At 36.4% G+C, this 14,117-nt stretch overlaps 1 protein-coding gene across 1 annotated transcript in view; it reads left to right on the top strand.

Moving 5' to 3' along the window:
• Positions 1-244: 244 nt before the first annotated feature.
• Positions 245-14,117, top strand: part of LOC118907770 (glutamate decarboxylase 1-like) — a gene marked incomplete at its 5' end in the record, with an annotated part of 32,215 nt that continues 18,342 nt past the window's right edge. The window contains 10 exon segments of the mRNA XM_036876720.2: positions 245-503; positions 2,736-2,826; positions 7,080-7,192; positions 7,524-7,639; positions 9,340-9,419; positions 10,624-10,678; positions 11,213-11,333; positions 12,092-12,152; positions 12,255-12,297; positions 12,299-12,334. Of these exon segments, the coding sequence (XP_036732615.2) occupies positions 245-503; positions 2,736-2,826; positions 7,080-7,192; positions 7,524-7,639; positions 9,340-9,419; positions 10,624-10,678; positions 11,213-11,333; positions 12,092-12,152; positions 12,255-12,297; positions 12,299-12,334 (975 nt within the window).

The following is a 14,117-nucleotide window of genomic DNA, read 5'->3' on the forward strand; positions in this document are numbered from 1 at the left end:
GATCTATCTCGGAGATGCTGAAGGGCCAATTATTCCAGTGGTGTTAATCTAATATGGCTTATTTTTGCTGAAAATTGTAATCCAATGGGACATTGAATCAACATTATTAGGAGGATTTGGGCAAATGCTACAACACTTGCTATTTAACATGGTCTTTTAATATTTTTAATTTTCAGGGATCAAAACTGTATGCTATGGTGATTTTCTTTGGCACTGTAGTTACTGACCTGGCTGTTTTTCTTTTTCTTTTTTTTCTGTAGATTTGTTGCCATCTAAGGATTGCAAAGATTTAACACAGTGTTTTCTGCTACAAGTGGTAAATATTTTTTTGCATCACATTGAAAAAACCTTTGATGTTAAGAGTAAAATATTGGACTTTCATCATCCTCATCAGCCTCTTCAAGGTTTGGATGGGTTTAATTTAGAACTGTCTGACCACCCTGAATCTCCGGAGCAGTTACTTGTTGACTGTACAGATACCTTAAAATATGGTGTTAAAACAGGTGATTTTTTGAATTGGCATGCATGAGCTGGAGACTGAATGATTAGCCTTGAGTTTACATCTGTGTTGAAAAATGATCCAGTTTTATTCATTTTTATTTAAAACATTTGTCTAGCTTATTTTCAAGCTGGTGTTACCATATGAATTGTGTTAACAAAGAAAAGTAAATAGAATGGTTTTGGTTTGGTTTGGGAAGCTATATCGCAATGGTAACTAAATGCACAATTTTTATTTACCTCTTCTCATTTATGTATTTCATTTGACCATATTCATTATTATGCTCAATTGAGTATCCTTCTATATCAATAAAATATATAGCCCTAAAATTAATATATGTATAATTATATATATCCTATATGTTTGACTCAAATAAACTGACACTTACCAATAATGTCATTTTGACATCCCAACAACTGTAAGCACCACAAATATTTTATCTTCAGATCAAACCAATCAACCACGCCAACAAACAAATATGATTTGTATTTGAGAATGTACATTGCTGAATTAATTTGAATAACAAAACCTAAAAGTATCTTCATTTTGACATTTATCTTATATAAACTATGGATAGCCTTTGAAGAGATACTATGTAATGTTACCATGTAAATACCTAGGAAATTCATGGGAATTGCTCATTGGATTTTAATCATTGTAAAAAGATAAACCACCAAATAACATGCACAATATGATTTTAATTGTACTTAATTATATTTTAAATTCTGTGTGAAACTGTATGTACACAAACATGCAAAACTATTTATAATAAATACATTCTTAAGTTATATCTTGCCAATGTATTTATTCCAAATAGTTGGATAGATATGTGCACAGTCTCTGTCTCTACATGCATAAATTACTATTCTGTATGTACTGTTCTCTAGTCTATGTACATCTATCTATAACACTTATTATATTTACAGCTAGAAAAATCTTCTTAAAGACAAAAGGAAAGCCTCTAGGATTCCAAAATAAAAGGCATGCTTAAAGACTCAAATTCAGTCATGTAAAGTAAACACAAAGTTGAAATAAGTTTTAGCTAGTAATAAAAATATCAAAAAGACTTTCTTAAAAAGTGGGGCAATTTGGAAGCACTTCAAACAGGTGTAAATCAAGTTATTTTCCCTTATCTAGCATTGCATGTGTAGAAAGAATTGTAGGGGTCCATCCCCCATGTTCACATTTCTGGTATCAAGTGCAGAGAGAAAAGGCAACGATGCTGATTAAGTGAAAAGTAAAGAATAACAAGGAACACTTCACTAACAGCCACAAATCACAGACATTCCATTTCATCCAACTTAATGAAGATTTATTGAGCCCCTGCTTGTTAAGAAATTATGCAGGTGCTACAGGAGTGGGGGCACTGAAAACGTGAGTAAGTTCCTACAGGAAAAAGAGAGACTCAGAGGACTATGACGTGCATCGTCTTTAAGACATGTTGTCAAAAAAGTGCAAAGAACAATCTATTTTGCCGCCAAGAGGGGAAGATTAAAGTGAGTTGAATATAGATTGTTCAGTTTGACAACTAATGCTCGACGATTCTTTATTAAAATAAATCTTCAAGAAATCATTGTAAGAGGGACCTGATATTTTATTCAAAAAATGTATATGCTACTTTTGAGTGAAAAATGACTTAATCTTTTGGGTGGTCCTTCCCCCTTTCCCTGAAGCAGCTTTACATACCCCATCCTGGGTCTTCCTAGTTTTGGCACCGGATAGGTTCCTCCCCTTCCAGCATGGGAGCTTTTTTCTCAGCTCAGCACCTTCTCGGAAGCTGCTCCTAATAGTCTAATGAGCTTCCTCCACTCTGTCTGGAAACTAACTTTGGATCTGACCTGGAAGATCACTTCTTCCATGAAGCCTTCTCTCAAGATTGCCTCTCCTGCTCCCCTGACTGCCTGAGGTCCACTAGGAATAGTCTTATGCATCCTGATCTTTTTCTATGTAGCTCTTTTTACAATTGCAGCTAAACACATTTGTGTTACATTCGATTAATATATTTTTCTTCCCATCAGTCAATAAGATCCATGTGGTAGCCACTATGTCCACCTCATTTACCCCTGAAACTCCAATATTGAGCACTCTCCCTGCATATGATGGTTGCTCAATAATGTTTAGCATCTGAAATAAAATGTGCTTGATCCATGAATACGTGTTAACTGAGAACCTCCTATACAATGTAATCACTTTGTAGACCTGGGTTTTTATTTTGGCCCATTTGTCTTTTTTCTAGGACATCCTCTATTTTTCAGCCAGCTCTCCAGTGGGCTAGATGTGATTGGACTTGCAGGGGAATGGTTGACAGCCACTGCAAACACCAACATGTGAGTGTCCTTCTGGGCCCAAGGAATATGAGACTAAACACATGTAAGCAAGAGTGAAGATGTACAATGTGGAAGTTCTGCTGGATAGGATGTTTGCTCTATCAAAAACAAATAGTTGATACTTTGATGGAAATGCCAAGAAGCAGCTACCTGTTCATTGGGTGACATATTTGAGATGTACCTGGTCCACTGGACAGTCTCTCCAGAAACTTTCAGGGTTTGAATTCCCTGCTAAGTAGTAAAGGTCAGTTGACTACTCTGAGCTAAATCCAGTTTTAAGATTAGAGTCATTTCAACACTATCCAAAACAGCGCACAGCACAGAGCAGTCTGAAAGATACCCACAGGTATATGAAAGTTGTCTGAATGTAAACTAGAACCTCAGTCTGATCTAAGGTGAAGAAAGTAAACTGTTAAAGAAAAGTTAAATCCAGCTCATTTAAATGTGATGCTTTTAAAGTTTTGACCTTTGCCACAGCAAAACTGTTTGTCATATGAAAATGAGATGCACTGATGCAGTGTTTTGAAGTCAAGTTAATTTTAGGGCAACAGTTTTCAAGGCTAAAAGGGACAGAGAAATAATTGGATGTGAAATTGAAAGGAACAGTTTGTGTCAGATGTTAATATAATTTAACTAGCAATCAAAAGCTGGTAGAAATTTAAACTTTAACACTAAGAACTAAACATTTATGAGGAGGGACTGCTTTGCTACGTGGAAAAACTGAGGTTTACTTTAACTGTTTAGTTATCATTGGGATTTTAATGATGCATAGTTCATGTGGAGTAAACAGCATTTTATAGATGTGAAATGCAAATAAAAAGGGCTCACATAGTTTACTGCTATTTTTAACTTTTATTGCTTGATTATGGCCCTTTAAGCATGCATAGAGTAATACTTGAAAATAAAACCATATCTCTTAACAAAAATGATATATTCTACATGTTATTTTATTTTATTTTTTTCCCCTCATATTTTTTTTAATTTTTATTTTTTATTTTGGTATCATTAATCTACAATTACATGAAAGACATTATGTTTACTAGGCTCCCCCCTTCACCAAGTCCCCCCCACATATCCCTTCACAGTCACTGTCCATCAGCGTAGTAAGATGCTGTAAAATCACTACTTGTCTTCTCTGTGTTGCACAGCCCTCCCCGTGCCCCCCCATTACACATGCTAATCGTAATGCCCCCTTTCTTTTTCCCTACCCTTATCCCTCCCTTCCCACCCATCCTCCCCAGTCCCTTTCCCTTTGGTAACTGTTAGTCCATTCTTGGGTTCTGTGATTCTGCTGCTGTTTTGTTCCTTCAGTTTTCCTTTGTTCTTATACTACACATATGAGTGAAATCATTTGGTACTTGTCTTTCTCTGCCTGGCTTATTTCACTGAGCATAATACCCTCTAGCTCCATCCATGTTGTTGCAAATGGTAGGATCTGTTTTTTTATTATAGCTGAGTAATATTCCATTGTGTATATGTACCACATCTTCTTTATCCATTCATCTACTGATGGACATTGACGTTGCTTCCATATCTTGGCTATTGTAAATAGTGCAGCGATAAACATACGGGTGAATCTGTCTTTTTCAAACTGGAGTGCTGCATTCTTGGGGTAAATTCCTAGAAGTGGAATTCCTGGGTCAAATGGTATTTCTATTTTGATCATTTTGAGGAACCTCCATACTGCTTTCCACAATGGTTGAACTAATTTACATTCCGACCAGCAGTGTAGGAGGGTTCCCCTTTCTCTGCCTCCTTGCCAACATTTGTTGTTTGTCTTTTGGATGGTAGCCATCCTTACTGGTGTGAGGTGATATCTCATTGTGGTTTTAATTTGCATTTCTCTGATGACTAGCGATGTGGAGCATCTTTTCATGTGTCTGTTGGCCATCTGAATTTCTTCTTTGGAGAACTGTCTATTCAGCTCCTCTGCCCACTTTTTAATTGGATTATTTGCTTTTTGTTTGTTGAGGTGTGTGATCTCTTTATATATTTTGGATGTCAACCCTTTATCGGATCTGTCATTTATTAATATATTCCCCCATACTGTAGGATACCTTTTTGTTCTATTGATGGTGTCCTTTGCTGTACAGAAGCTTTTCAGCTTGATATAGTCCCACTTGTTCATTTTTGCGTTTGTTTCCCTTGCCTGGGGAGATATGTTCAAGAAGAGGTCACTCATGTTTATGTCTAAGAGGTTTTTGCCTATGTTTTTTTCTAAGAGTTTTATGGTTTCATGACTTATGTTCAAGTCTTTGATCCATTTTGAATTTACTTCTGTGTATGGGGTTAGACAGTGATCCAGTTTCATTCTCTTACATGTAGCTGTCCAGTTTTGCCAACACCAACTGTTGAAGAGACTGTCATTTCCCCATTGTATGTCCATGGCTCCTTTATATTCTACATGTTATATAAATTCTTACATACTATGGAGTTTACATTTCCTTCCATTGTTTAGAATTCCATTGTTATGAGTCTTCATCTTCTCTGTGAGGCAAACCGATTCTTGGTTTAAACAGCAAAATAGTGGAAAGAACATGTGGGAGATGGAAAGAGAAAGGATTTAAGAGAGAGTTCTTTATCTTTCATGTTTCCTTATTTTTAATGAATGGATGTCACTTATGATCATCTGAGATAGTGGAAAAGCATGTGAGATGGAATGAAAGAATCAGATTCAGTTCCTACCTTCATGGCTCTGGAGTGATGTGAACTTGTGCGAGTCTCTGTTGTCTGAGAATAATAATGCCCTCTCCATGGAACTGAAACAGGATCAAAAAGGTAATGGGTGTAGAAGTGGAAATCGGCACAGCACATCCTGGAGGAAATGAGCCTCATTGAAATAAAAGTCTGTAAGGCTTGATTTGTACTTTGTTCCTCTTAGAACAGAATGGTAATTCTAAGAGGCAATGGAGGTTGTTTTTACTGAGACTCTCTGAAGAGCCCTGTGCAAGATCTTCTGTGACACTACTTTATTAGGGCATGCCATCTGGAGGAGCAGGGCATTCTGGTTGCTGCAAGAGGGCATTATAGACCTAGATGCACTTAGTGTGAGCAGAAGTGAGTGCTTCATCTCCTGGGATGTAGTGTCCCCCTTGTAAATGACTGCTTCTGTAGGGAGCAAGGTTAAAGACCTTATTCCCAGTCAGGTCTCCTCTGGCCAAATGACCACACTGTGGGATAGTTAACTTCCCCATACATAATGGCTGGGCAATCCTGGGACTCCCATCAGATTCCATGACTTGTCATACCTGGGGACAAAAAAGAAGCTCGGGGTTGGAGGTCAGCAACTGTGGTGTGGGTGGAAGGCAGTTCTTTGTTGGGTTGTGGGTATGTCTGAGTGGAATTGGTCACAGTGGTGGCTGGGCCTCAGTAACCATAGAGACAGAGCAAATGGACAGCACCTGAAGTGGCACAGAAGTGGTAGGTGATACAGGTCATCTATATTATATATCAGAACATTTCAAGAGGTCGTCAAAATTCTTTTGAGGACAAATAAAAAGATTCTTAAGAATAACTGAACCCATTCTTTGATTTCAGAGCTTATTGTAAATACTTCATTGTTTATTGTATATGGTCTGTGTAAAGGAAAGGTTATGGTTTTCTTTTTCATCCCAGCTGCTGTCTGTGGAGCTGAGTCTAACCCCTCAGTGTGACCCAGAGGAGAGTCCCATCACCATGCTGATGGAATTCTTGCCCATGGGTCTCATTTTGTTCTTGTCTTGTACCATTTCCTTGTTTTGAGCCATTAGTGAAAACACAATAGTCTTTTAAAAAATGTGTTTGCTTAAAGTGCAGTCTTTAGGTAGAAAATGTTTGTCAGTCAATTTTTAGAAAAGGCTTTTTCTATCTCCTTGTTTTGCAAAATTTTATCTGGAGCTCTAGATGTCTTTTTAACTTGCCCACTAGTGGTGATACGTTTTTAATTTAATTTAATTTGATTTTTTTCCTTGGTACCTGAGCATTTCTGGCCCTAAGAGTATTGAATGTGTGCTGAGGGGGTAGGGGTTTCTTTCAAAATTCTTTTTGGTGAAAAAGAAATTTCCAGCTACTGCACAATAGAAGCCATGATATTTTCTTTGTAGAACTAATATGCTCTTAATCTGGAAAGGATAATTTATAGCATATAAAGTTTAAATGTTTCTTGAACAGTCTACTATAGAACACAGAAATGTGTATAATCTTATCTAGCACATGATTTTTATCCTCTTCCATTTTGTACAATTCATAGTAGAATTTCTATATATGGACTCTAGGTTTACATATGAAATAGCTCCAGTATTTACTATCATGGAGAGAATTCTTCTCAAGAAAATGCATGAAATTATTGGCTAGGGAGAAAAAGAAGCAGATGGAATATTTGCACCTGGTAAGAAAAAGCAAGAAATCATTTCTAAAAGCTAAATGAAGTATCTATTAGGAGACACTCAAAACACATTCCAACTACTACTATTATTGTTAAGAGATACATGTCCACAAGCCTCTGTATTAGTTATAGTTGCAAGCAAAGTTTCCAGAAATCGGTAAATTAGGAGTTGTGTTATTTGATTTCCTTCTCCATACTTTTAAGAAAGGGTATTTTAAGAATAGCATCAGTGATTTGGCACCACTTCAGTTTCAGAAAACTCTCAGATTGTCATGATTTCAGGGAACACTTCTGATTTTTGAGTAGATTAACAGTCACTGTTTCCCTTCCGTAGGTGGGAGTATATCAAACCTCTGGGGTATATTGGTAGCATGTTATAAGCAGTATCCAGAGAGAAAAAGAAAAGGCATGATGGTGCTTCCAGGCATCGTGCTATTTGTTTCTGAACAAGTAAGTACAAGGTTAAATTTTTCCAACTTAAAAAAATCTCCTAAAATAAACTATAAAGTAGTTTGAAGACTGAGAATGTTAGTTTCACTGTTACATTTAAAATATTCAGTCATCTCTGGGTCTGGATCCAGACATTGGTCTGGCTGTATTGATACTGGAAAAGGAAAAACAACTTTCTAGTCAATATAGGCCCTGTAGATGGCCAGCACAGAGAGATGAGAATTAAAATTTAACTTCAGCATATGAAGAACTAACAGAAAGAATGTGTCTATAAATATAAAACATTCTATCTTTGCCAAAAAAAATCAAGCTGTAAAAATTTTAAAGACTTAATGGTTCTCTTTAACATTGAATGAAGAGAACAAGGATGTGATTAATGTTTTATTTTTCCAGTTAGGACCAAAGGAATCAGTTGAAAAGTTTATCTTTATGGACTAGGTCCTAAGCCAAATGTTTTTTATATATTCACTGAAGTCTCCTTTTGTTTTAATGTTCCAGTATTGTGCATAATCTTAAAAAAAGAATCAGTTCTTCCCTCTAAAAACAATGGTCAAGTTTTTCTTTTCTTCCACAGCAATATTCATGAAATACAGTGTAATAGTAGTCCATGGCAAGAGTTGTGCTCTGTGATAGTGCTTTCTAAGAGAGGTGTTACAGCTTTCTTGAACTCATAAAAGGCCATGATAGGGTCTGAAAATAGGGCTTGAGACAGGTACTTGTGTCTAAACATATACAGGTATCTCCCAAGTTTGAAAGTTTGCAATTTGCCACTTAACTTTTTAAAAAAATTTTGTTATCATTAATATAAAATCACATGGGCAACATTGTGGTTACTAGATTTCCCCCATTATCAAGTCCCCCCATTCCCCATTAGAGTCACTGTTCATCAGCGTAGTAAGATGCTATAGAGTCACTACTTGTCTTCTCTGGGCTATACTGCCTTCCCCGTGCCCCATCCCACGTTCTGTGTGCTGATCATAATGCCCCTTATTCCCCTTCTCCCTTCCTTCCCACCCACTGTCCCCAGTCCCTCTCCCTTTGGTAACTGGTAGTCCATTCTTGGGTCTTTGAGTCTGCTGCTGTTTTGTTCCTTCAGTTTTTGCTTTGTTTTTATGCTCCACAGTGCCACTTAACTTTTATGAAAGAACTACAATAGTACCTGTTTACACTAATGGAAAGAAATCCGAATCGAATTTTTGCTTTTATGGAAAAAAGGCAAAAAGCAAACACAGCATTCAGTGTTGGATTTGGAGTGAGTCTCTTGGAGGCACAGCGTGCCCTGAGCTGCCTGCCTGGACTGCCCAGCCCCTTCGCAGGAGCTACACTCAGAATCTCCGCACCAGGCCGCCAGAGCTTTGAATTGTGGCTGTAACCATCAGTGCTTTGTATCGATTTATTTTGTGTACCTGTTAGTGAGATGTTTCCTAAGGTATCAGAAAAGCCTACAAGAGGTTATTTTTTTGGGTCTTGGAATCCTAAAAAGATTTACCATATGAATTAATGGTAACATCTTCTCTGCTTCACGCCATTTCAGTTTAGGAAAGGTTTCTTAGGAACTCTACTTTGGGAGAGCAAGGGAACCCTGTGTGCATGCATGAACCTACTCAGAGCTATGTATCTGTGCTCCTCAAAGCACTAGTGTACATGATGACTTAGTGTGGGACAATTAATGCCTTTCCTATTTTCATTTTTTGCCCAAGGGTCGTTATTCAGTAAAAGAGGCCATAGCGATCCTTGGAATAGGAGCTGATAATGTAATCAAAGTAAAATGTGATGAAAGGTGGGTGTCTTAACATATTGTCAAAAATTTATATTATCATTATGCTTCATAGATTAAAATACCATTTTTATATTCTGATTTTTAGCAAGAACACTCTCCAAGATTGGTTTGAGTAACTTTTAACTAAAAGAAATTATGAAAAAAGTAGTAAAGTTATCCTATCCTACTGTTAAAATTTATTTACTAAATACAGTCTATACAAGTAGGATTGCCATATATCTGTTCACTGTTTTAGGTATATTGATTATCAATATAATGATATTTAGAGGTAAAAAATAACTGCTTAAAAAATCTACAATGTGAAAATATATTACCATTTATCATGAATCCCAATCTTCAGAAATAAACAGTATTACAAATATTACATATATTCTGGAAGATCATTTTTAGGCATATCAAATTTATTCATACATCAATTTTGTGTTGTATTCTGTAACTTGCTATCTTAATTTTTTTGGTTTTAGAACATATCTTAGAAATCTTATCCCAGGAACTTATATAGACCCTCCTTATTCTTTTTTAATTCAGAGTTTTCCATTTTATAAATGTAACATGATTTCACAAATCTTATATAAAAAGACCTTTAAGGGTTCTCCCTAGATTTTCATATTTAAGAACAATGATTAAATGAATATAATTATGTAAATATATTCAAGTGTCTGTGTTTCATTATTTCTTACATGAATTTCTAGAAACTGAGTTATTGGTTCAAAGAATATAGTTTCAAAAAGATCTTTCATTTGCCCTTCAAACATGTTTGAGTTAATTGATACTCTTATCTACAATTTGAAACCCGAATATTACTGATTCTTTTATACTTGAAAACTCTGACAGACAAAAATGTTTCATTGTTTAAAACAATTGATGTCTTCTAATGTACTGATTAGCCAACTATATATTACCACAGGTTGTCTACTCACGTTCTTTGTCCATTTTTTATTGGTAATTTATTATGGGCTTGTAAGAAATCTCTATATATTTAGAAATTCTGATATATATAAAGCATATGAATATAAAATACCTTGCAAATATGTTTTGTAAGTTTATTATGCAATACTTTATCTTGAGCTGTTTGATTTTCTTTGGGAAACATTAAAACCTCGTATTTTTAATCTTGCATATACATATAATTTTTTCTTCTAATTGGTAGAATCAGTATGTTTATTAGCTCATAATATATCAATGTGTATATGCATTTTTTAAGGGGAAAGACGATTCCAGCTGAGTTAGAGAAAAATATACTACAAGCTAAAAGAAAGGTAAGTCCCACACTTGCATATTTAATATGTGAATACATCTTTATTTGCTTGACCTGTGTTCATTAGTAGAAAATAATTGGTAAGGTAATTGCTAAGAGCAATAAAATAATCCCTAAACATAAGAAATTGCTTATAAAATTGAAGTGAAATAATTTAAGTAACAATATTTCTTTAATAATTTTCTGTTAAATCAAAGGCAATGTTACCAAGCCCTTTACTAAATGAAGGAATCTGGTCATCTCTATTTTGGTGGTATTACTTTCTGAAAATAAATTCAGATAGAAATACTCCGAAATGAAACTCAGAGGCAGTGATCCTAGTTCATCTGAGTGAGGGTTCAGCTACCTTCTTACAGCTGCCAGTGCCGTACGTCCCTCAGAATATTTGAAATCATTAGATGCTTAATGCCCTTGGTCCAGGTTAGCCAGCTCCCCGATGTCCAGAAATGTACTAGTTAAGTAACAAGATTAGCACCCCTGTGGGCGCTACGAGCTCACGAGATTGTAAGAAGGATCCAGCTTTTGTCACCGCCAGGGCCAAACTCCTTTTTGTGTCGCTGCCACGGCCGGCAGCACGGTGCTCGGGGCGCTTGACCCTTTCCACGGCATCGCGGGTACTTGTGAGGCTCGCACACTCTGGCCGCATGTGGATCTGAGTCCCATCCTCTCATCTGGCCCATAGGTCCCCTTTTTAACGAACATACTCTGTGAACGATTCTCAAATGTCTTAGCTGGCATTGCAGGCAAGGCGACGATTTCTCTGGAGCCTAGTTTTTATATTAATTTATAAACCTCATTTTGTAATATTTATAATGAATAAATACAGAAAAAGAGTAGTCTTATCAAGTGTTTCAAAGAAGTCTACACCTCTATCAAGATTCAGGCAAACAGCTTAGAAAATCAATTTGAAGAAAGAGTTAAACCCGATTTTAAATCAAAAGATGATTTAACACTTTATTCCAATCTATGTTTCTTCATTAGCACCTATTAAGGAAATCAAAACTTTTGATGATATTAATTTAGTACAATGACTCTGGACAAATACTTCTTTGGCTTTGATTAGAATTGAGCAAATTTAAAGTTATTTAATATGGCAGATATTTTAATTTTTCTGTAGTATTGCCATTTTGATGCCAGCTTTTCTGTCTCTAAAGATACAGAAGGTGTCTGTTTGAATTAATTAGAAACCGAAGACTTCACTGTGTCATGAATAGACAATGAGAATTCATAGGAGGACGTTTTAAAATGCATTCTTCTTGTAAGTAGGATAATTATAGCCAAGTTTATAATTGTCTAGCATAGCAATTAAATCTTCATCAACTTTTGAAATAAATTTAACATAGGAAAAAGCAATCGATGCTATTTAAAAAGAAATAATATAAGGACACATATCCTTTGTATCTGTTGTCAGCAGCAGGGGGAGGTGGATTGTTGATGTCAAGAAATCATTCCTTTAAACTGAGTGGCATTGAACAGTAAGACCTGGGTCACTGCTTGTAAAAGCAAAAGAACCAATTTATGCTGATACTCTTTTTCACTGGACTGTGAGCACTCATGGGAGCTGTTTTATCACCTAGCGCCAACTCTGTGACCTGGGATCCACATAAACTCATGGGCGTTCCCCCTTCAGTGCTCTGCTATTCTGATCTGGGAAAAAGTTAATGATTTCTATTTTTAAAGAAGTGATATCTATTTTTAAGACATCAATAAATGTCTTGCTAATGACTGGCTTCATTGTGAATATTTAAAATCAAAATAATTGTGTCTTCATTGATATGAACAGAGTGCAGCACCATTTGTCCTACTGGGGAGAACTGATGCTTCTACCTTGACGTTTAAGCAGTAGCCACTGGGTAATTGAGGGGCCACACAATCGAATGACTCTAGGGCACACATAGCACCTCAGTGTGTGGATATGATCTGGGATGAGTTGATAGACAGTGATGCGGCCTCTAGAAAACCTGATCTTTCATTTGGCTCTTCTTAGAAACACCACGAGCAAACAGTATATTTTAGGGATCAAATTTGGCCCACTGGCTAATTTGTTATCTCAGAATATAGGGCCCAAAATGCAGTTCATTTTACAAGTGGATAACCATGAATAACTGCAATATATTTTTAGCATACAAAGCACAAATTTGTGGGTTGTATGAAATTATTTCCTGCTCATGTGTTTGTATTTTATCTCCTTCCGTAGTAGATGTGAAGCCATTCAAGGAGATAAGCCTATGTATCCTCCAAGAAGAGATGCAATTATAAAGGTCGACTTGAGAATTCTTAGCTCTCTGTCTTTGTCAGAAATGCAAACACATTTCATGTAATGTCACTTCAGCTTTTTTTTCTTTCCCTCATATTCACAAGCCATCCCAAGGGTTTGGATATAAAAGTAAAGTGTCTTTCTTCCTATTATAAACTGCATTAACTGGCACAGCTCACTTACCTGAGTACTTAATGCCCACTTCATCTTCTCTAGTTCTGAGAGTCTTTACTCTCTCCCAGCCTCGGCTGTTCTCAGCAAGTCAGGCTGGAACTATTAGCTCTGCTTCGGATCTGCTCAGTTGGCTGAATGGCATCAGTAGCCCCTCAACATCCCATCAGTAAAATGACAGCTGCCTTGCATTTGGAGCCTGCAGGTTAACAGGCTAATCCTTCCTGCCCACTCTGGTGTGTCCAGGACCCAGACATTAAAGCTTGGCTGCATTTGTTTTCCTAAAGAGGCTTTTGAATTTGGTCCGTCTCCCTCTTGCTAACAGGTCTATACTCAACATTCAGATTTCTGATACCTTTATGTTTAGGGCACAAGTACAGATTTTCTGCAGTCTTCCCTGATTTCTTCACCCATAAAGAGTATGCTGAAATAGTACATCTTATTCTATTATCATTTATCATGTGTTTCTCGAAGAAGTTAAATTTTTGCTTTTGGTTTTATACATCCTTTTTGTCTTTTCTTAGAGATAGATGGTTGATGGAGGTGGCGCACAGTCCTCAAACTACTAAGCTTTTACTCTTTTTAAATCATCTCTGGAAAGCAAGCCTATTTTGGTACAGTCTTAAATTAAGATGAACATTTGATTCTTATCTGTTGAGGCATCTAAGAGCCCAAGGTTGCACGCAGACATCTGACTCCTGCCTTGATGAGTAGGACAAACTGAGTATACTCAATATTTAATGGATATGTTTTTCTGATGCTGAAAAGGCACTTATTAATACATACTTTGCTGAAATTGTAATATGCTTAATTTTGTTAAGTGTCCAGCCTGCCCTTACTTACCCAGCCTCCTGCAACCCAGACTGTAAACTCAGTGGGGCAGTTTTTCCCCCCTTTCCTCCCACAGATCCCCTGCCCCAGCACAGCATATGACAGATTGTAGGTGTTCTAAGTATTTGTTGCCTTAATAACTAACTGCAGAAGGAATAGATAAATCTCATATTGATTATAC

Source organism: Manis pentadactyla, chromosome 6 (assembly GCF_030020395.1).
Source record: "Manis pentadactyla isolate mManPen7 chromosome 6, mManPen7.hap1, whole genome shotgun sequence".
In the NCBI taxonomy this organism is placed as follows: domain Eukaryota; kingdom Metazoa; phylum Chordata; class Mammalia; order Pholidota; family Manidae; genus Manis; species Manis pentadactyla.